Below are 19,159 nucleotides of genomic sequence, written 5' to 3' on the forward strand. Positions count from 1 at the left end.
GGTCGACTGGCTGGTGGAGAACTGGCCCAAGAAGCTGTCGCGCGCGCAGGCCGTGTGGCTGGGCAATCTGCTCATGCGCACCAACTCGTTCTCGCACGTCACCCATTCCTTCCCCTTCATGGACAAGGAGTACTTCTACCGCTTCCACGTACGGCCCCCACTCGAGCGTTTCGCGAACACCTTTGCAAACGCAAACGCTCTCGTTTTGGTTTGTGGTGCTAAGCGAGAGTTGTGCCTCCTCACAATCGCCTTCTTCCCGGCTTCTGCCTCTCTTCAGGCTGATGAGAGGGAGTCCTCCTTCAACGTCATGAAGGCCCTCCAGCCCTTCGTCGGACAGCTGGCTCTGTCGCGTACGGGCACCCTTCCACCTTGTGGCGCGAAGTTGAGCTTACAACCAACCGAAACCGAACAGTGAAGGACGTGCGCGGCCTCAAGAAGACCAGGACTGCTCTGCACATCACGTGCGACAATCAGTGGTACAGGATCAACATCAAGGACTGGCTCGAGAAGCCCGGCATCAAGCTGTACTTGTACGTACCGCTCTCTTTTTCGCCCCACCGCTCTCGCACTACAGGCCAGTCTCGCACTTGGCCTCACTGCTTCACTTCTACTCCGCACAATGCCGCACGCGCGCACACGACGCAGCTTCATCACGAGGTCAAACGCCGAGCTGGTGGTTCGCAAGGGGAAGACCCGCGCGGGCTCTATCGCCATACCCATCCACACGCTCAGCGTCGGTTCGTCTCTCTCTCTCTCTCTCCGCTCGATCACCAGCCGTGCGCCTGACACGACACACACAACACACGCGTTTGTTGCAGACGAGGACCACAAGGAGTGGTACCAGCTCAACACGCCCAAGGGCACCGGCGCTTTCCTGCAGCTCGGCCTGCGCTACACCTTCCTCAAGGGCAAGGACGAGGGCCTCATCGTGCCGCCGCTGCCGTTCGCCCCCGAGCGCTTCGTCAAGAAGGACCCCACGCGCTCGCCCAGCCTGTCGCGCATGACCCAGGCCAAGGCCAAGGGCCACCGCGCCATCCACCGCTGCTGCGACCGCGAGAACGTGTTCCTGGTCACCAAGGACCACGACGAGTGGACCGCGCTGCAGGAGCACTCGGAGGAAAAGACCGGCCGGGCCTTCATCCGCGGCGTGTTCGGCTACGGCAACATCACCGCGTTCGATCTGTCGAACGAGGCCGTCGAGCTGTTCGTCCAGCCGTGCCCGCCCTACGGCGCCTGGACCCACCTGGGCGCCACCACCACCGACAAGGGCGGGCGCATGAAGCACGAGATCAACTACGCCGCGGTTCCCATCCAGAAGACCCCCGGCCAGTACCCCATTCGCTGCGTCGTCGGCGGTGACTTCTCCGTCGCCGCCGGGCAGGTCTGGGTGCTCGAGCACGGTGTTGGAGGTCGGTCTCTTTCTCTCCATGTGTCGTGTGTCGTGTGTGTCGTGTGTTGCGTGTTACGATCGAGAGACTGACACACGACCGATGCGTGCGCGTGGTTGATGCAGGTGTGGTGTACGACATTGACGGCACGCTCACGCCGGGTGACGACCAGATCGTGCTGGAGATGACCCTGGCCAGCGTGAAGGCTCCCTTCGACCCCGCCCAGCGCCCCGGCGCCGCCTCCCTGTGTAAGGCCTGGGCCGCCAAGGGCTATCTTCCCATCTATCTCAGGTGACCACTCCCTCTCCGTACTCTGTGTGTGTCGTGTCGAGTCGTGCTGTGTGTGTCGTGTTGCGTGTGTCGTGCGTGTCGTGCGAGTCGACAGTAGTGGCTCACGCGGTTTGTGCAGTGGTCGCTCGGGCTCGACGTACTACCTGACACGCGAGTGGCTGGCCAACCACGGCTTCCCGCCGGGCCTCATTCTGCACACGGACAAGCACGCGCCCACGCTGCCCATCTACTCCTCGGTCGGCCTGTTCAAGCGCGACCTGATCATGATGCTCAAGAAGCAGGTGGGCATGAAGTTCGGCGGCCTCTACGGCAACACCATGACCGACGTCCGCTCCTACGAGGAGACCGGCCAGCCCAAGGACCGCACCTTCATCGTCGGCAAGTTCGGCGGCAAGAGCGGCACCTGTACTTAATCCCCCGCCCATCGTCTTCCCTTTCGCTTTCGCTTTCGCTTCCGTTTTCGCTTTCGCTTTCGTTCTTGCGTTCACCGTCAGCATTTTTTCTCGCAGACGACGTCGGCGACGACTTCGTGGAGCACGTGCAGTACGTCGTGGAGAACATTCCCGACGCCGACGTGCCCGCGCCTCGCGACTTCTTCGAGTGGAACTGAGGAGCTGCTGCTGTACTCTGTTCCCGTACCGATCATATCAACACGCCACACACACGTGTGTATGCATTTTGCCTCTTTGCTACTTTCCTCCTCGCCCATCGGGCCTAGTACGGATGTATGGCGGCCGAGGCCGTTCGCGGGATGCACGGGCAGAGGCGCTGGCCACCCTTGTGCTTGGCCGCGCACGACGCAAAGTCCTGCCACCGCCAGTGAGCCATCGTGTTGCGCGCGTCGTGTGCGTGCGTGTCGTGTCGTGTGTGTGTGTGTGTCGTGTTGCGTACCTCGCTGACAAGACATCGGCCGGTGGCGTTCTGGTGCGGCCCGTGAGGCAGGAAGATGGGCATTTCCGGACCCACCGCGAGCTGGCACCGGCCTCGGTGGCACGGGAATCGACTCGCCAGCGCGTCGCAGTGCCTCAGGAAGTCGAAGTCGCCTTGGTGACACTTCAAACCCTGCGACCGCACACGATATCGCACACAGCCGCGCACGCCTATCAGCACACACGCACACGACACGACACGCACGAGAAGCGATGGTGAGTCGGTGGGTGGGTACCTCGCGAGCACAAGGAGCGTGGCAGTCCTCCCCGACGGCGGAGGTGACCAACCGGAGCTGCTCGTGCGGCAGGATCCTCAGGCTCTCGGGCAGGTACGCGCAGTGCCGCTTGTCCGCCAAGAGCAACCTGCACCAAACACAAGTTCATTATTGTAAGTTGCGTGCGTGTCGTGTCGTGTGTGTCGTGCGGCTGATTGCGGTGCGTTTGTGTGCGTGCGGTGTTTACGTGTTCTTCTTGTAGCGTAGGACGAGGGAGTGGTTGTGTGTTCCTCGAGAGGGAGTGTCCCACAGTGCCAGCGACACTGCGCAGTAGCACGGGGTGAGCACGAACAAGGAGAAGGCGGAGAAGAACACGATGGTAGGTAAGTAAGCAAGTACGGGAGATGGAGCCGTAGTTCTCGCGGACATAGGGCAGCAGCAGGACCCGCCCCTCCTGGCCCTCCTCCACCCGCGTGCTCTTGACCACCTCGGCCCTGCTGTACAGGGACCGTATCCACCGCTGGTAGTTCTGGTACTCCCCGCCACCATCAGCACTCCACTCTGCCCAAATCAAACTCTCATAGCAGTTGGGAAACCTTGAGCAGCAGGTGGTCGGTGGAGGTGAAGAAGACGACTTTGTCGTTGAGCTTCATCCGCTTGAAGTACCGCGCGAACTGGTCGGCGCCCATATCTGACCAAACAACCAAACAAAGCTCAGTTCCGAACACACAAAAGGAGGGAAGAGAAGAAGCAGGTCCGTACTGCTGCCGTGCTCCCCGACGTTGTAGTTGCGCGACACCTCCGGCGCCACGCACTCGCGTCCGCGGCTCACCCCCGAGTGCCGCATCCAGTGGTCCCAGTGGTCGTCCGGCCACTCGTCCCGCAACTGAGCCGATCCGATCAGTCAATTTGAAGGGTGGACCCCCTTACTGCCGCTGGGCCGTGAGGCGTACCTCTTCCCAGAGGCGGTGGTTGAGCATCCAGCCCAGGCCGGGGAAGTAGCTGGTGCGGAACAGGCGCTCGGGGTCCTCGACCAGGTGCTGGAAGCCGTTGTCGTTCCACGACGAGATGCACCAGAGCGTGGGGTCCCTTGTTTGTCGGGTCGCACCAAGTCAGTAAGAGCTTGAAGTGTTGGGTGGGCAGGAGGGCACACATGTCCAGAAGGTGGGCCAGCTGTTCGAAGTAAATGGCAAAGTCTGGGGCGAAGGTCATGTCGTCCTCCACCACCACCACGTGCGAATGCGACAGGTCCACGAACAGTGTCTCCAGGGCGAACCTGCAGTTGGAAAGCCGAGTGCGCCATCAGGGACCAGCTCAAGAAGAGGCGTGGTGAAGTGTTGAGTACTTACTGGTAGTGCTGGGCGATGTGCTGGGTGGCGGATAGGCGCGAGTCGTTGCTTCGACCGAGGTGGAGTCGGTTGAAGCCCGGCTGCTGGTCGATCACCCGCTCCACCTCCTGATCGTATCCGTGCTGGCTCACGTACAGCTTGAATCGCGAGATGCCCTTGACCGCGTTCAACGACGCCAGGGTCCTCTCCAGCAGGCCCGGTCGGTTGTAGGCCAGCACCACCAACGCCGGATCCTTCATATACTGTTGAAAGGGTGGAAAAAGATGCTTAGCATAGCGATCATCATGTCAGCATGATTGGATCATTCCTGGAGTCAGGTCTGTACCCAGTGGTCAAACGCATTGCCTTTGATGTGGCTGGCGCCGTTCTTGCGGAACCGGTGCAACTCCTCCCCCCACTCCCGCTCGGCCCGGGCCAGGTCGGCAGCGCGATCGGACTGCCTGAGCTGCTGCAGGTGCGCCTCCCGTCGTCCCTCCACTCCTGCCCTCTTCCGTCCGACAGTCGCCACCTCTGCAGCTGTGGCCCGAGGCACGCCCTTCTTGTAGGTGAAGTCGAACTGGGGCAGGGGCGCCCCGCCCGCCGCCAGCGAGCTCCAGGGCGCCTTCTGGGCTGCAGGCGGCCGGCCCACCACCTCGTCCCGCTCCTTGAGCTGCGCCCTGTAGAGCTCGTTCGCCTTCTCCCACTGCGCCTTCTCCTTCAGCCGCTGCATCTCCTCGGCCTCTTCGTCGTAGGCGGGCTGCACGCTGGGCCGCTGTTCTTGTGGTGGTGGTGGCTCTGCGCTCGGAGGTCCGCTACTCGATTCTGGAGTGGCTCTGGTTTCTTCTTGAGCTTGTGGCGATGGCTCTACTCGTTGTTGGGACTGGAGGTGCTGAGCAGTGCCGCCTTGACTGCTGACGGGTTGGTCGAGGCCCTGGTTGCCACTGTCGGTTGGTTGTTGTTGTTCAAGGCTTGTTGAGGCGAAGAGCCACCATAGGCCCAGCATCCAAATGGCGATAATGGACAACAGCAGGCAGCCCAGCTGCGGTCGCCTTTGGCAGGTCCTCCACGGCGCTCCCGCGTTGCCGCGCGGCATTGCTGCTCTGGGCTTCTTCCAACGCCACTTCACCTTCATCCCTCCTTCTTCTCCAAGCGGTGCACCTCAATATTGCAATTTCTTTCCATTTTCCATTTCAGTTGGGAAAACATAAAGATAATCGTATTTCTTTTTGGAATATGTCGCCGAGTCTTCCACCACCCAGATAACCCCAGCCAATGAGCGCAGAGACCCAATCAAGCCGGGCGCAATCAACCCCGCTTGCCCAGCAAGCTCGACGCTATCAGCAAAAGCACAGAACATGAAGAGCAGCTTCGCCCTCCTTGCGTGCCTCGTGGTACTGGCTGCGGTTGGGTCCGCGCACGCCTCCACGACTTGCCTGGACGAGAACGGCAACCCCGTCGACTGGTGGTACGGCCCCCTCCCCTCCGGGTCAAGTTCCGCTCTTTGTTCGCCATTTTAATTCCGAACGCGCCCATAGGATCATACTGAAGGCGCCGTACCTGCACGGCAGCTCAGCCACCACCAGCGGTACCGAGACTTGCCCTTGTCCGGGGCCGACGTCGGCCCGCTTGTGGCCCCCTGCCATTCTTCTTTCTTTTTTTCTTCGTCTCATTTTCTCATAATTAATTTTTGGTGTGTGACGCCAGGGTACGGTTATTCGTACGCCGATGCCAACAGCCCGGCCTTCACCCTGTCCAGCAACGTACCACTGCCTCTCTCGCTCTGTGAGTGAGTGTTGAGGAGCTTGTCGCCGATCAGGGTACGGCACTGATACTTAGCTTCTCTCTTTCTCTGTCTGGCGCAGCGGTTGGACACCAACCTGAATGGTGCCCTGGGCTCCACCCTCAACCAAATCTACAATGCCGACTCGTCTCGCGTTGGCTGGGTGATCTACAATGGTTCGATTCATCGCACACCGCACCACCGCACCACCGCACCACCGCACACCGCACATCGGGCTTACACAATGGGTACATGGTTGTCTCATAACAGACCAGACGCCCGATGACAAGGAGCACACCTCGAACGGCCACACGAAGGGCGACATGGCGTTCGACGCCAACGGCGGCTTCTGGCTCGTCCACAGCGTGCCGCGCTTCCCGGCCGCCACCGGCTCCGGCAGCTACGCCGGCTACCCGGCCTACGCCAAGGAGTACGGCCAGTCCTTCATCTGCATGTCCTACGGTGCGCTCTCATTCCGTCCCATTCCTCAACGTACTCATTGCGCATTCCACACACAATCTGATGTTATCTACCATTTCTATGCTCGTTTGTGTATATAAATCAAGACCTGAACAACATCAACCTGGCCGCCGGCGGATTCCTGCTGAACGAGCCGCACCTCTACGACTCCAACGTGCCGCCTCAGCTCGTCTCCTCTCTGCCTAACGTGCAGGCCGCCATCAACGGCCAATTCAACACCCGGGTACGCATCGCGACTCTCAGGCACAACACTGCGGCGCGCGACTGAGCTGACCTGGCGCTGGCCCCAAAAGGAGGTGGCCACCAACGTGACGTCGCTCAGGACTCAGGGCGGCACCAACTTCCTGGCCTTCGCCAAGAACAAGAAGTGGGACCAGGTACGCGTCGTGCTGTAACTTGTGTGTCGCGTGTCGTGTGCGTCGTGTGTGGTGCACGCGCTTACGTCCAGCCGACGAACAAATACAGGACCTGTGGTCGGCCCTTGTGTCGCCAACGCTCAACTCTGGTCTGCTGATCGAGAGCTGGATGGACGGCGCCAACACCAACAAGATGCCCACCTTCTGCAAGCCCCAGTACTCCTACAACAACATCAACGTTCGGCAGGTCGCCCTCGATTCCACCGTCACCTGGCCTGAGACCAAGGACCACTCCAAGGTTCGCTTGGCCGCCCATTTTCTTCTTAAGCCACAAGAGTCGTACACATACGCACCGCACGCGCTGATTGTCGTTTTTGTTCGTAGTGGGCCATCGCTACCGATGCTGCCATCTTCTGCATCGGCGACATCAACAGGCAGTTCTCGCAAGCCAAGCGTGGCGGCGGAACCGTACGCTCTCCCCGATCAAACTCACCACATTCATAATTCTCACTCACCTCCTCCGTCTGGCGGCGGTGTTGGTTGGTGGTGCGCAGGTCTGCGCCCAGAATCCCAACATCTGGGCCGCCTTCAAGAAGATCATCGCCCACGCGGACTCGTGCTAATGGTGAAGCTTTGCTGTCGACTAATAACAGAAAAATGAACCAAAAAATCAATCTTGCGCGGAGAACAGTCAGCAGACGAGTTCTTGTTCGTGCCACGACCGAAAGAAGATGGCGAGGCAGCTGCTCGTGGTGGCGATGATAGTTGTGGCGGTTGTCGCGCTCTTGTCTGCAGTGCCGATGGTCGCATCTAGCCCGTCCTGTCTGGACGAAAACGGACGGCCCGTCGACTGGTGGTACGCACCTACTGTACTACATCATATTACCCCCCCCCCGGAGGTCTGGTGCAGTTCAAAGCTGATGGAAAAATTGCTGTGGTTGTCAGGATCATGGTGAAGGTGCCCACCCTGTCCATGAGCTCCGATCCCAACGCCGCAAGCGGTACCCGCCCCACACACACGCCACCTTTCTCCACTGGGCGTCGTGCCATGGTCGGGGAAGGAAGCACTCACCTCCCGTTTCTTTTTCTTGTCGACTTGGGGCCTGGGTGTGGTGTGGTGCTGCAGGGTACGGATACATCTACGCGGACAAGCAGAGCCCCACGCTGAAGCTCACCGACAAGGTACGTCACGACAGACGATGCTTTGGTGATGGTTTCCTTGCTGATGGTACCCTACCATTGTCGTACGCCCACCCAGCGGCTGGATACGAACAAGCGCGGGGCGCTGGGTGGCACCCTGGCGCAGGTGTACGCTGCGTCCCAGTCCAAGCACGGCTGGCTCCTCTACAATGGTTCGGCCTCATGCCCTGGCGGGGGGTACAGCTTTGACATTTTCTAAATTGCTGCTTGAACGCTCGCAGACCAAACGCCTGACGACAAGGGCCACAGCTCGTATGGTCACCTCAAGGTCCATTCCCAGCTCTGTTGACAGATGTAGTGCCGGGGTGATGAATGCTGATGTGGCGATGGGCATGTGGTTCAGGGCGACATGGTATTCGATGCGGGCGGCGGCTTCTGGCTGGTGCACAGCGTGCCTCGTTTCCCGTTCGCCCGGAACAGCAGCGAGCCCTACACCTACCCGGCCTATGCCAAGAGCTACGGCCAGTCGTTCATCTGCTTGAGCCTCAGTATGCCATTCACATTCCAACAATTCCAATCTCCTTAACCAAACACCGACGCGTGCGTTGTGTCGTGTGTGTCGCAGGCGCGGGCAACATCGAGACGGTGGCCGAGGGTCTGCTGCTGAGCAAGCCGTACGTCTACGACTCGAACCTGCCCGCCGCTCTCACCCGCACGTTCCCTCGAGTCAACTCTGTGCTCCAGAGGGATTTCATCACCCGGGTGCGTTTTCTTCCTGTTTTCTTCCTGCACTGCGCTCACCTCATACTCACCATGGCGGTGCTCATCATTGAACCGGATCGTTCGACAGGAAGAGGGAAAGAACATCTCCATCATTCACACGGCCGGCGGTCAGCAGTTCACCTTCTTTGCCAAGAACGAGAAGTGGGGCAAGGTACCTGCATGGTGGCCGCCCGGCGCATATACTTTTTGCGTTGGTCAGCTGACCACGTTCATCGAACACAGGACCTGTGGTCGGAGCTGGTGGCGCCCAAGCTGAAGACCAGCCTGCTCATTGAGACCTGGATGAATGGCGCCACCTCGAACAAGGTCTGACTCTCACCGATTGGATTGCGTCCAATCGTCTCGCAATCCATTTTTAACTTCTTCTCCAATCGTTGCGTCAACAGATGCCATCGTTCTGCAAGCCGGCACACCCCTACGACAACATCAACGTCCGCTTCATCACCGTCAACGGCGACGTCTCCTGGTCCGAGACCAAGGACCACTCCAAGGTGCCCCCAGCCCCTCGTCACGCACAGCCACGAATGAGCTCATTGGGAGAGGGAGACAGTGGGCGATCGCGGACTCGAGCGGCTCGGGCTACTTCTGCGTGGGGGACATCAACCGGCAGTTCTCGCAGGCCAACCGCGGTGGCGGCGCTGTACATCACCCCCCCCCCTCTCCCTCTCCCTCTTTTCCTCTTCTTCAGTACTCTCCTTCTTGAATTCTTGACGCTCTCTCTTGTCGGGTCTCAACAAGGTCTGCGCGGCCATTCCACAGGTGTGGTCCTCTCTCAGGTCGATCATCACCGGGCGCGACGTTTGCTCGTGATCGCCCCGCCCCGACATGTATCATCACTAAATCCTTTTTGCTTCTTTCTTTTTGGTTCTCTTCCTCTTCTTCTTCGCTTCTCTCTTCCGCTCTGCCGACAGTTGAACAACTGACCCGCCTCCGGTGGTTGGCTCCGGCAGATCCTCAGCGTCCCACCCTGGGACCGTTTGAAGTGTGACAGCTTGGGATCACCCTTTCTTTGGCCCCACATTTTCCGCATATTTAGGATGCGCGACCCAAATACGAGCAAGGCCTGCGCCCGTTCGAAGCTGTCCGTTACGCCGGCTCGGTGCGAGGTCGTCTGCTCCGCGGCCTCTTCTCCTCTTCTTCTTTGTCCTTCGTCTCCGCCGCACCGCACCCCACTGCCGCCGCTATAGAAGGTCCCGCTTCGCCTCGACCCTTTTGATCCGTCATGTCGGCCTTCAACTACTGCTCCGGGCTTCTTTCAGCCCTGCTCTTGGCCTCGCTCCTGGTGGTCACCACGGCGGCCGCGCCCGGCATCTCGTGCCGCGACGAGAGCGGTAAGCCCGTCGACTGGTGGTACGTTGTGCTCCTTCTTCTCTCTATATCACAAGTTTTGGTGTTCTTCAACTCAACCAACCACCAGGGTCATCTTCAAGGTGCCGCATCTCACTGGCAGCTCCGACCCCAACGCCGCCTCTGGTACGTCCCACTTGACCACAGTGTGGGCAGCGCGCTTTGGGCCAAACTAAACTCACTCGGCCTGGATTCGTTGATGGCGAACAGGCTTCGGCTACGCGTATGCGGACAGCGACGACCCGACCCTGTCGATGACCGCCAACGTAAGGCCCATCCCTGTGCCACCCTCACCCTTCCTCGCGCCCGCACCACTCGCATTTCATAGCGTGGTAGTGTTGTTGGTCGCCCTGGTTGTGTGATCGTGCTACTTGGTGGGTCGCTGCTGGTGATGGTGGTGATCGTGGCGGCGGCGGTGGTGGCGTTGACGCGTCGCCCCCTCTTCCCCCTCCCCCAATCCCATAGCGACTCGACAAGAACATCGACGCGTCGCTGGGCGCCACGCTCGAGCAGATCTACTCGGCCGGGTCCGACGCCGGCTACATCATGTACAACGGTACGACTTACTACCACGGCAACCTCTCTCTGCCTCGCTTACTCAACGCTTGTCTGTTTATGTGTGCACACGACACACGACACACGACACTACACGACACTACACGACACAACACGACACGACACACACAGACGAGACACCTGACAACAAGGAGCACGGCTCGTTCGGACACACGAAGGGCGACATGGCTTTCGACGCGGACGGCGGCTTCTGGCTGGTCCACAGCGTGCCGCGCTTCCCGGCCAACACCGGCTCGGGCGTGAGCTACGAAGGCTACCCGGCATACGCCGCCACCTACGGCCAGTCCTTCCTGTGCATGTCCATGAGTACCTTCTCGTGTCCATGTGACTAGTCGGCAGCTGGGGGCGTTTTCAACTGATGATTCTATGATTTGTGATTGGCGCGGTGCGCACGCAGACTTGGACAACCTGGACAACGCTGCGTCGGCGTTCCTCTTGAACAAGCCCTACGTCTACGACTCCAACATGCCCGACGCGCTCAAGCCCAACATGCCCAACCTCGCGGCCGTCCTTGATGGTGACTTTATCAAGGTGCGCCCATACGCAGCGCACGACACAACACACCGCACACGCACTCACTCACCACCGCACACGCACACTGCACGTTAATAGGAGGAGGCAACGAACGTGACGGCCATCAAGACCGTTGGCGGCACTGTCTTCACAGTGTTCTCCAAGAATGGAAAGTGGAATCAGGACCTCTACTCCGGGCTGGTGGCACCCACCATCAACTCCGACCTCACCATCGAGACCTGGATGAACGGCGATAAGTCCAACAAGGTCCGCGCCTTTTGTATGTTGGTGAATCGATGACGATTGCTCTAATTGAGAGTTATTGTTTGATATGTTGGTGTAGATGCCGTCGTTCTGTCGTCCCGAGGTGAACCTGGACAACGTCAACGTGAAGAACTTGAACTTCTCGGACGACGTGGCATGGAAGGAAACGCAGGACCACTCCAAGGTTTGCCCCCTCCCCGCTCTCTCTGTTAGTGCTACCTATCTCAAAGCTTACTATGACTTCGTCTTCTTCTTCGTTCTTTTTCGTGTTTCCTGCAGTGGGTGCTCGCGGCCAAGGGCACCAACATCGTGTGCATCGGTGACATCAACAGGCAGTACTCGCAGGCCAAGCGTGGCGGCGGAACTGTACGCTCATTCCTTCTCCTCCCCCCTCCCAATCCACGATGATCCACGAGGCTGACACCACTCGCCGTCTTCGTCGCCCGCACAGGTGTGCATCAAGTCCTCCAAGCTGTGGACTTCGATCAACGGAATTATCGCCGATACGGAGGCCTGCCAATGAGCATGGCTCGCCCCGATGTTCGGCCGAAGGGATAATATTTATTCATCAACCTTCTACTGCGAAGACCACCTTCGGGACGGTGGGAGATCGATCAGTGGTGATGGTGGTTGGTACCCGATCGATGGATGTTTTGGCTGTCTGAGGCCCCGGTGCGGGCCGCTGTCGAGGTGGTAGGCTTGGCGAAGAGCCAGTGGTTGATATCAATTCCTTGTCGCCGTCACGCAGTGGGAAATGGTGGTGTAGATGGCACGCCAACGGCAACGGAAGGAGCAGCTGCAAACACCAACCGTACTTCTCGTTGAGCAACGCTGTGCAAACAAAGAAAAAGAAAAAGAATGAGAAAGATGATGGGGAGCGCGAGGCGCGTTGGCACACTGGAGCGTCACCTGCGGCCGAGCACAACTCTTGCACCCTCTGCCCATCTCCTCAGCCGGGTACGATTCTCCTGCCCCCCCCCCAGACGGGCAGCAGATTTTTGAGGAATGGATGGATTATAGGGCTATGCAGCTGCGACGGGAGGGGCCTCGCAGCCCATGTGGAAGAAAGTGCGCATCACTGCTGCTGGTACCGGCATGCGCACTGTCGCCAAGGAAGAAGGTCAGCACATCACTCGCTACAACATACATGAACTTTTGATTGCCAACGCTCACATAATCCTACACGCAGGTGAAGGCCACGAGGTGGTGATGGACGAGCCCCAGAAGATGGGCGGAACCGACACCGGTGCCACTCCCCTCCACACCCTCTTGGCTTCGCTTGCCGGCTGCGAGCACGGTAAGTTCCACCATTCTCCTCATCAACTTGCGTCATCCTTGATCGTACTCGCAGCTGATCGTTGCTTGCCTCAGCGACTGCGATGCTCCTGGCCCGCCAAATGAAGATCAAGCTTGATAGCATCACCTTTGATATCGAGGGCGACTACGGTACGTTTGGTAGGATTGCTGAATCATCATGGACTCACCATGTGGGGTTCATCGGTAGACGTTCGCGGATTCCGCGGCGTTGAGGGTGTGCCTGCGCGGTACCAGACCGTGCGGGTCAAGGCGCTGGTCAAGACCGACGCCCCGCAGGAGAAGGTGGACGAGCTGGCCCACTTGGTACGTGCTCCACCTCCTCTCGAGGTCGGGAAAACCGCTCACGTACGCCTTGCTCCCTAACGGGCTCGTCGTCGCGACACAGGTCCACAAGAAGTGTCCCGTGGCAGCTCTGTTCCACGATGCTGGTGTGCAGATGGATGTCTCCTGGACCAAAGTGTGACGTCAACATATGATGAATGTGATGTGATGGTCCTACACTGTTGCGCCACAACTCAATAAAGACAACAAGGTGCTGGCGTGCTCGCCAAAGCGAACCAGCTAAGGAGAACGCCAGGGCGCTGGGCAAGATCGATGCCCTGCAGGAGAAGGTGGACGAGCTGGCCTACTAACGCCTTGCAAAGAAGTGTCCCATGGTCGTGCGCTCCTGAAACCTCTCACATTCGTGCCTCATCCAGTTTGTGGCGTGTGGGAGATAGGGATAAGGAGGTGGCCTGCTGCTTGCGGTGATTGTGCTGGGGCGCGTGTGCAGCATGGCCTATCCACATCCACTCTGGACGCTGATTCACTCCATTCCACTGCCCACTCCACTTTCCCACACTTGTCGTCTATATCATTGCTATCATGGCCTCTGCCGAAGATCTCAGGTGAGTAGGTGGCCCACATCGTTATCTGTCCGGTATCCTTCTCCATGATGTCGTTCCAGTGCTTCCCGATGTTTGTTGGTGGAAGGCATGAGGGTTAACGTCTCTTTGTTTTTGTTTCTTTTTGATTTCTTTTAAAGAATCGAAAAGAAATGGCGACGTCGACAAAGACGTGGAGGGGACAAGAACACCCAACGGTTACCCGCCTCGATCTAGGATTTGATTGTAGAAGCAAGCGAGCAACTAGAGCCGTGAAGTTGGCTTGAAGCCCCAAGGGTAAGGGGCCTTCTGAACACAAATTGCAAACGATAATCTTGATAATCTTGATAAGCTATCACTGCTTACTTAGGACTGCTTACTTGGTGCCAGGCGCACAAGTGATGAGCTATGGGCTGGACAAGAAGGCAGCAGCGAGCAGCAACCTATGGGCGTTGCCGCACCACCTCCAGCAGAAGCGCGAAGTGGAGGAGCGGCTGAGCCTTCTCATAAGTGGCGGCGCCCACGCCCGACCCGGACATGCGACTTCGGCCCTCAACGACGCCTGCTGCACCCAAAGCTTCTTCCTGCTCCTCTTCCTCTGTCTCACCCTCGGCGTCGCCCTCGCCATCGCCGGCTACAAGTATGCTCTACTTTTTCTTCTTCGCCTTCTTTTTCATCTTTTTCATCTTCTTCTTTTGCTGACACGAGGCTTCGTTCATGCTACACAGACACTTCTCGGCCGAGGTGAGCGCGCACCACTCCTTCGTGCCGGCACAGTGCCTCGTCCTGGCCAAGGCGAGCCACCCGGTCGAGGATTGCTTCCGTGGCGTCTGTACGTGCGTGCGGTGTGTGTGTGTGTGTGTGAGTGTGTGCGTGTGTGCGTGTGTGTTTCTCACACGGCGTGTGCGCACACACAGGTGAGGAGGGCTATGTGGTTCAGTTCCAGGTGGAGTACGTGCACCGCCACCAGGGCCGGATGCAGGCCTCGGCCTACGAGAAGGTCACCCGGCCCCGCCACACCGCCGACGACGCCCGGCGCCTCCTCGACGCCGTCGCGCTCAACGCCACGCGGCCCTGCTTTCACCACCGCAAGGAAGCCCACGAGGTGGTGCTCGGCGTGGACTACGACGCCTCGTTCGTCGTCTCGCTCGTGCTGTGGATCCTGGTCGTGCTCTACGTGCTGGGCGTCAGCGCCGGCGCCTTCATCTACGTCGTCACCAAGAAGGCCAAGGCGCGCAGCCGCAGCCGTCGCAAGCGGGTAGTCGGCAGCGGCGGCGACGGCGATGACGATCATCATCATCATCATCATCAACAGCACGACATAGAAGACGACGATCACGATGAGAACGTGTGCGAAGAGGACCCGATCTTCCTGATCTACGACTACGGCACCTTCGACCCGCGCAGCGCCAGAAAGAGCCCGCGCCCGGCACCGCTCCACGACTGGACCTGACCACACGCGATAGCCTTGCAGGCCTGGCCACGACAACATCACACAGCGCCACCACCTACCACCTGGCGGCGGCCGCAGGACCGGCCCACGGGCAGCCAACAGGCGGGTCGCGGCTCTCTGAAGCCACACTTGGCCGGCCCTGCAGCAGGGCCATGTGCCGTGGGCCCTTGTGCGCTCTGGCAGGTCCGTGCTCACGCCGCGCGGCAGGAAGACGCCACGATGGCGGGACGAAACCGACCCACGACCGGACATGCGCATCACATACAGAAATATCTCCCGAACAACACTTTATTTATTTGATAATAATAGATATTATATTGTTATCTCACCCTTATTCGTCGTTGGCGTTAACGCCGGCTATCTCGCGTTTACGTGCCCTTCGGTGCGCACGCTTTCTCCGCTCTTCTTTGATTGGACCCACGGGGTACGAAGTTAAAAGAATGGCATTTGAGCCACAGCGGGGTTGATGCTGTAATCCTGCATCCCCTGCCCGCAGCGGGCACAACATTGTGATGTCGCCCCGCAGGTACCACGTATAAAAACACACCAGGTCGCTGATCAAAGAACATCATTCTCACTACAACCAACAGCCCAAGTCATTCCTTCACTCTCCACCACACCAGTCATGTTTGGCCACCACCACCATCACCAGCAGCAGCCGTACTACCAGGAGAATGTGGTGGTCACCACCGAGTACATCTCATATGAACCACCGCAGGGCTATGCCTCTACTCGAGCGGACACAAGGCCTGCCTGAGGTCAGCTTCTGGCCACTATCTGGTTGGCGAGGACGGTGTTATACGCCCAGAGAGTCACCACCACGGTACCTGTGACGCCTTTCTCACACGAGCGCCAACCATTGTCAAGCTGCGCTAATCTGCTCTTCGCTCTACGTCCGCCAGGCGATCATGGCATCTTCATCATCAAACATCTCTACGACGACGTGGTGGAGATCAAGAACGCCCACTCTGGAAAGTACGTGGCCATCGATGACACTTATGGTACGCCCTGCTCACCTCTCCTCTCAATTGCCTTCTACTCACGGTGTTGACAATTCTTCTTCAGTGTACCTGACACACGAGCACCACGAGCACAACACCAAGTTCCACATGGAGCATCATCAGGGGCGTGTCGCGTTCAGGGTCAAGTACCACAACAAGTACCTTGGCGTCCATTACTACGAGCACAAGGTCCACGCGCACCACGAGCGCACCGAAGCCGAACTCTTCACCGAGGAAATCTTGTGGTGAACGCGACTTGTCACCCCCCCCCCCCATTCTGCACATAACACGTGACCCACAGCCCAAAAAACGAAGAAAGCGAGGGGGCTTCATTTTTTGATGAACGATGGGGGGGGTAGCCTGATGAGGGCAACTCAGTTGTGGGCGATGACGTAGCGTCTGGTAAGGATGCGCATGGTCTCGCCCACCTCGTCGAGGTCGTTTTCGGCTTCAAAGTACTCCAGGCAGGCCTCGAGCTTCGTCAGCCACTGCACCGCCTTCCCCTCGCCGCCCTGGCGACCGCCACCGGCCACCACGATCTCCTTGAGCCGGTCCTTTTCCGCCGCCTCGATCTTGCCCTCCTTGAACAGAATCGACACGAGCAGCAGCAGCTTTGTCGTCGTCGAATACACTCCGCCGCTGCCCGCAGTCAGTGCCGCCTTGCTGGGTAGAGGTGCAGTCTTGGTGGTGGCGGGCATCAAGATTGACGCCATCGGGGTTGGCGCGAACGAGAAACCCTGGGCGAGGCCGCCGCTGTTGTTGAAGCTGCTGCCGCCCTGGGCCTGGCCGATGAGCTGCTGCGCGTAGTCGAGGTCCTTGGGCGAGGGCTGTCGCGAGGCCTGGTCCGGGAAGTACCAAATGGTACGGCCGCCCTTGTCCTTTTCGCTGGTGGCCTTGCCATAGCACCTGTGCGTGTCGTGTGTCGTGTGTCGTGTGTCGTGTGTCGTGTGTCGTGTGTCGTGTGTCGTGTGTCGTGTGTCGTGTGTCGTGTGTCGTGTGTCGTGTGTCGTGCGTTATTTCGGTGCCAAGCCAAGCAAGCACTAGTCGGTGATGAGTGCCGTACGTGAGCCAGGCCTGGAACTTCTGCTTCTCGGCCGGGCTGCCGTACTTGTTGAGGCCCCGGTCATCCAGGACCTCCTGCGGGATCGCGTGGCACAGCGCAAGAACCACTTCGCTCTTTTGCCTTTCGAACGCACCACATTAAAAAAAGGGGGGGGGTAAGCGACGAGTGATGACAGCGATTCGCGGCGTTCGTGATGACGGGCCCTCGTACTGGTACTCGGGGCTGGTGAATAGTTGGGTGGCCGGCAGATGCGGCGATATACCGGCCCTGGCCAGCACCTCGGCCCGCAGGTAATTGCCGATACCTGCGCACAACACGCACCACCGCACACGCACACACGCACGCACACCATCGCACACGCACGCACACCGCACACGCAAATGCACGAAGCAAGGAGGATAAGAAGAAGAGATGAGAAGAGAGGACGGAGAGTGGTGGTACCGTTGAAGTACTTCTGGTTGAGAAGCACCTCGCCGATGGGCTTGTTGAAGTCCTTGTTCTGGGCGTTGTTGCGCACCAGGGCCACGAAAGCCGGCAGCTCCTGCACAATGGCCCACATCGACGTGTGACCACCGCACAACGACCGAGTAAGTGGTCAGGCGCTGCGGCGTTGCGTTGGTTGGTAGCAAAGAATAGTCGTACGGTGAGGGGGTCGGGGCCGCGGGTGACCGGGTCGAAGCGGCCTCGGTGCCAGCTGGCCATCCGCATGTTGTCCACCAAGCTGTGCACACAGAAGCGAGGAAGAAGAAGGAAGAGCTCAACAGGCCAGACAGACGACCACACTGGTTCGTGGCGTGCACGCAAGAAAGCAGTGTAGATGCAAAAAATGAATACCGTAAGCAGCCGCCGTCGGTGGCGTGAAACTCGAGCATGGCCGACCCACTGGCTGAGCTCGCATCGGCGTGCCACACCCAACGCCCCTCCTGTTTTTCACGATTTGAAGAAACTTCATGAGGCGTTGTTGGATGGATTATTATTACTATCTTTTGGGGGAAATAGGTACGAGGCCGTGGTTGAAGACAAAGTCGATGGAGAGGCCGTTCGGGAGGACCATGGTCAGCTGCAGCTCCTTGCCGCGAGCGACGGCAGACAGGGTGAAGGGGGCCTGCGCTTCGAAGGACCCCCGCGAGTCGATTTGCGGCCATTTGGGCTCGGCTATACGCGGCTGTACGATGCGATTGAACGTGCGGTGGGCCGCCTGCTCCTGTATCGTTCGCACAAAGTTGTGGATCTCTGGCAACTCGGGCATTCTCCTCTCTTCTCTTCTCCGTTTGGCGAGGCGATCGATCGAGGCAGATGTGGGTAGGCGCCAATTTGTTCCACGAACGCCCCAACTAAAAATTGTACACTTTTCATTTCAGTGTGCACTATTATGTTAGACTTTTCTTTATCTTTTCTTTTACAAAACACACCCATCAAGATGGTACGTTCCCGCTCATCTCCTTCAATTTCTTCATTTCCTGGCTTTCGCGGATCGAATTGGCAAGAATGAATAGCTGCTATCGAGATTCATGATCCAATCGCTCCCCCCGGCACAAATTAATTCAATTGAATTGTTTCTACTTGTAGCTGTTCTATTCGTTCTTCAAGAGTCTTGTGGGTAAGGAGGTTGTGGTGGAGCTCAAGAACGATCTGGCCATTCGAGGCGTGCTGCACTCAGTCGACCAGTATCTCAACATCAAGTTGCACGACATTCACGTCCTCGATGAGGAGAAGTACCCCCATCTGGTATCGCTCTCCACCTGATCGTGGTGGTGATCTTGCGCAGGCTCTCACGATCAACGACTCATCTGTTCTTCTTCGCGCAGCTGTCCGTGCGCAACTGCTTCATCCGTGGTTCAGTAATCCGCTACGTGCAGATTCCCGCCAAGGCACCCTCTCCCTCTGCTCGCTGCACTGCTACTCTCTTCTGCGTGTCCAACCCATGTGTGTGTGTACGTGTGCGTGTGCGGTCGTGCGTGTGTGCGTGTGCGGCGTCAACTTGTAGGAGGTTGTGACCGAGCTGCTGCAGGACTCTGCCCGAATTGAGGCCCGAGAATACAAGGCCAGCCAGCAGTAATTATGCTGCTTCT

General features: G+C 58.8%; 11 protein-coding genes across 11 annotated transcripts; 9 read left to right on the forward strand and 2 right to left on the reverse strand.

Annotated features, from left to right (window-relative positions):
* Positions 1-73: 73 nt before the first annotated feature.
* ACA1_041900 (LNS2 (Lipin/Ned1/Smp2) protein) lies at positions 74-2,289 on the forward strand (the record flags this gene model as incomplete). The annotated part of the gene is made up of 8 exons (XM_004338818.1): positions 74-148; positions 278-350; positions 383-530; positions 646-737; positions 819-1,400; positions 1,514-1,679; positions 1,798-2,084; positions 2,189-2,289. 8 exons carry the CDS (start codon positions 74-76, stop codon positions 2,287-2,289), a joined length of 1,524 nt encoding a protein of 507 aa, XP_004338866.1.
* Positions 2,290-2,393: 104 nt separating this feature from the next.
* ACA1_041910 (GNT-I family protein) lies at positions 2,394-4,881 on the reverse strand (the record flags this gene model as incomplete). Its single annotated transcript, XM_004338819.1, has 11 exons — positions 2,394-2,486; positions 2,571-2,741; positions 2,845-2,971; positions 3,071-3,146; positions 3,223-3,352; positions 3,420-3,514; positions 3,586-3,709; positions 3,777-3,912; positions 3,977-4,099; positions 4,173-4,414; positions 4,498-4,881. 11 exons carry the CDS (start codon positions 4,879-4,881, stop codon positions 2,394-2,396), a joined length of 1,701 nt encoding a protein of 566 aa, XP_004338867.1.
* A 625-nt stretch (positions 4,882-5,506) lies between these two features.
* Positions 5,507-7,390, forward strand: ACA1_041920 (deoxyribonuclease II, putative; the record flags this gene model as incomplete). Its single annotated transcript, XM_004338820.1, has 10 exons — positions 5,507-5,616; positions 5,687-5,736; positions 5,856-5,911; positions 6,014-6,107; positions 6,202-6,393; positions 6,498-6,634; positions 6,705-6,788; positions 6,877-7,065; positions 7,152-7,235; positions 7,322-7,390. 10 exons carry the CDS (start codon positions 5,507-5,509, stop codon positions 7,388-7,390), a joined length of 1,065 nt encoding a protein of 354 aa, XP_004338868.1.
* Positions 7,391-7,498: 108 nt separating this feature from the next.
* ACA1_041930 (uncharacterized protein) lies at positions 7,499-8,119 on the forward strand (the record flags this gene model as incomplete). The annotated part of the gene is made up of 4 exons (XM_004338821.1): positions 7,499-7,612; positions 7,678-7,768; positions 7,923-7,949; positions 8,026-8,119. Coding segments are annotated over 4 exons (326 nt in total), but the record flags the coding sequence as incomplete, so codon positions are not given.
* Positions 8,120-8,316: 197 nt separating this feature from the next.
* On the forward strand, positions 8,317-9,393 carry ACA1_041940 (Deoxyribonuclease II, putative; the record flags this gene model as incomplete). The annotated part of the gene is made up of 6 exons (XM_004338822.1): positions 8,317-8,455; positions 8,533-8,669; positions 8,758-8,841; positions 8,913-8,996; positions 9,077-9,181; positions 9,220-9,393. The coding sequence occupies 6 exons, from the start codon at positions 8,317-8,319 to the stop codon at positions 9,391-9,393; spliced, it is 723 nt and encodes a 240-aa protein (XP_004338870.1).
* A 519-nt stretch (positions 9,394-9,912) lies between these two features.
* On the forward strand, positions 9,913-11,913 carry ACA1_041950 (deoxyribonuclease II protein, putative; the record flags this gene model as incomplete). Its single annotated transcript, XM_004338823.1, has 10 exons — positions 9,913-10,040; positions 10,108-10,163; positions 10,248-10,303; positions 10,503-10,593; positions 10,725-10,919; positions 11,011-11,144; positions 11,226-11,393; positions 11,470-11,574; positions 11,670-11,756; positions 11,842-11,913. 10 exons carry the CDS (start codon positions 9,913-9,915, stop codon positions 11,911-11,913), a joined length of 1,092 nt encoding a protein of 363 aa, XP_004338871.1.
* Positions 11,914-12,248: 335 nt separating this feature from the next.
* Positions 12,249-13,170, forward strand: ACA1_041960 (Osmotically inducible protein C, putative; the record flags this gene model as incomplete). Its single annotated transcript, XM_004338824.1, has 6 exons — positions 12,249-12,347; positions 12,411-12,510; positions 12,580-12,687; positions 12,762-12,836; positions 12,895-13,010; positions 13,093-13,170. The coding sequence occupies 6 exons, from the start codon at positions 12,249-12,251 to the stop codon at positions 13,168-13,170; spliced, it is 576 nt and encodes a 191-aa protein (XP_004338872.1).
* Positions 13,171-13,971: 801 nt separating this feature from the next.
* On the forward strand, positions 13,972-15,023 carry ACA1_041970 (uncharacterized protein; the record flags this gene model as incomplete). The annotated part of the gene is made up of 4 exons (XM_004338825.1): positions 13,972-14,210; positions 14,299-14,402; positions 14,488-14,828; positions 14,886-15,023. The coding sequence occupies 4 exons, from the start codon at positions 13,972-13,974 to the stop codon at positions 15,021-15,023; spliced, it is 822 nt and encodes a 273-aa protein (XP_004338873.1).
* A 674-nt stretch (positions 15,024-15,697) lies between these two features.
* ACA1_041980 (hisactophilin II, putative) lies at positions 15,698-16,273 on the forward strand (the record flags this gene model as incomplete). The annotated part of the gene is made up of 4 exons (XM_004338826.1): positions 15,698-15,716; positions 15,742-15,846; positions 15,926-16,024; positions 16,089-16,273. 4 exons carry the CDS (start codon positions 15,698-15,700, stop codon positions 16,271-16,273), a joined length of 408 nt encoding a protein of 135 aa, XP_004338874.1.
* Positions 16,274-16,398: 125 nt separating this feature from the next.
* Positions 16,399-18,336, reverse strand: ACA1_041990 (endonuclease VIII protein, putative; the record flags this gene model as incomplete). Its single annotated transcript, XM_004338827.1, has 7 exons — positions 16,399-16,930; positions 17,088-17,207; positions 17,298-17,391; positions 17,529-17,628; positions 17,730-17,808; positions 17,922-18,010; positions 18,091-18,336. 7 exons carry the CDS (start codon positions 18,334-18,336, stop codon positions 16,399-16,401), a joined length of 1,260 nt encoding a protein of 419 aa, XP_004338875.1.
* Positions 18,337-18,383: 47 nt separating this feature from the next.
* ACA1_042000 (snRNP core protein SMX5d, putative) lies at positions 18,384-19,146 on the forward strand (the record flags this gene model as incomplete). Its single annotated transcript, XM_004338828.1, has 4 exons — positions 18,384-18,389; positions 18,657-18,815; positions 18,896-19,000; positions 19,075-19,146. 4 exons carry the CDS (start codon positions 18,384-18,386, stop codon positions 19,144-19,146), a joined length of 342 nt encoding a protein of 113 aa, XP_004338876.1.
* Positions 19,147-19,159: the final 13 nt, after the last annotated feature.

This window comes from Acanthamoeba castellanii (assembly GCF_000313135.1).
Source record: "Acanthamoeba castellanii str. Neff unplaced genomic scaffold scf7180000084573, whole genome shotgun sequence".
NCBI classification, from domain to species: domain Eukaryota; phylum Discosea; order Longamoebia; family Acanthamoebidae; genus Acanthamoeba; species Acanthamoeba castellanii.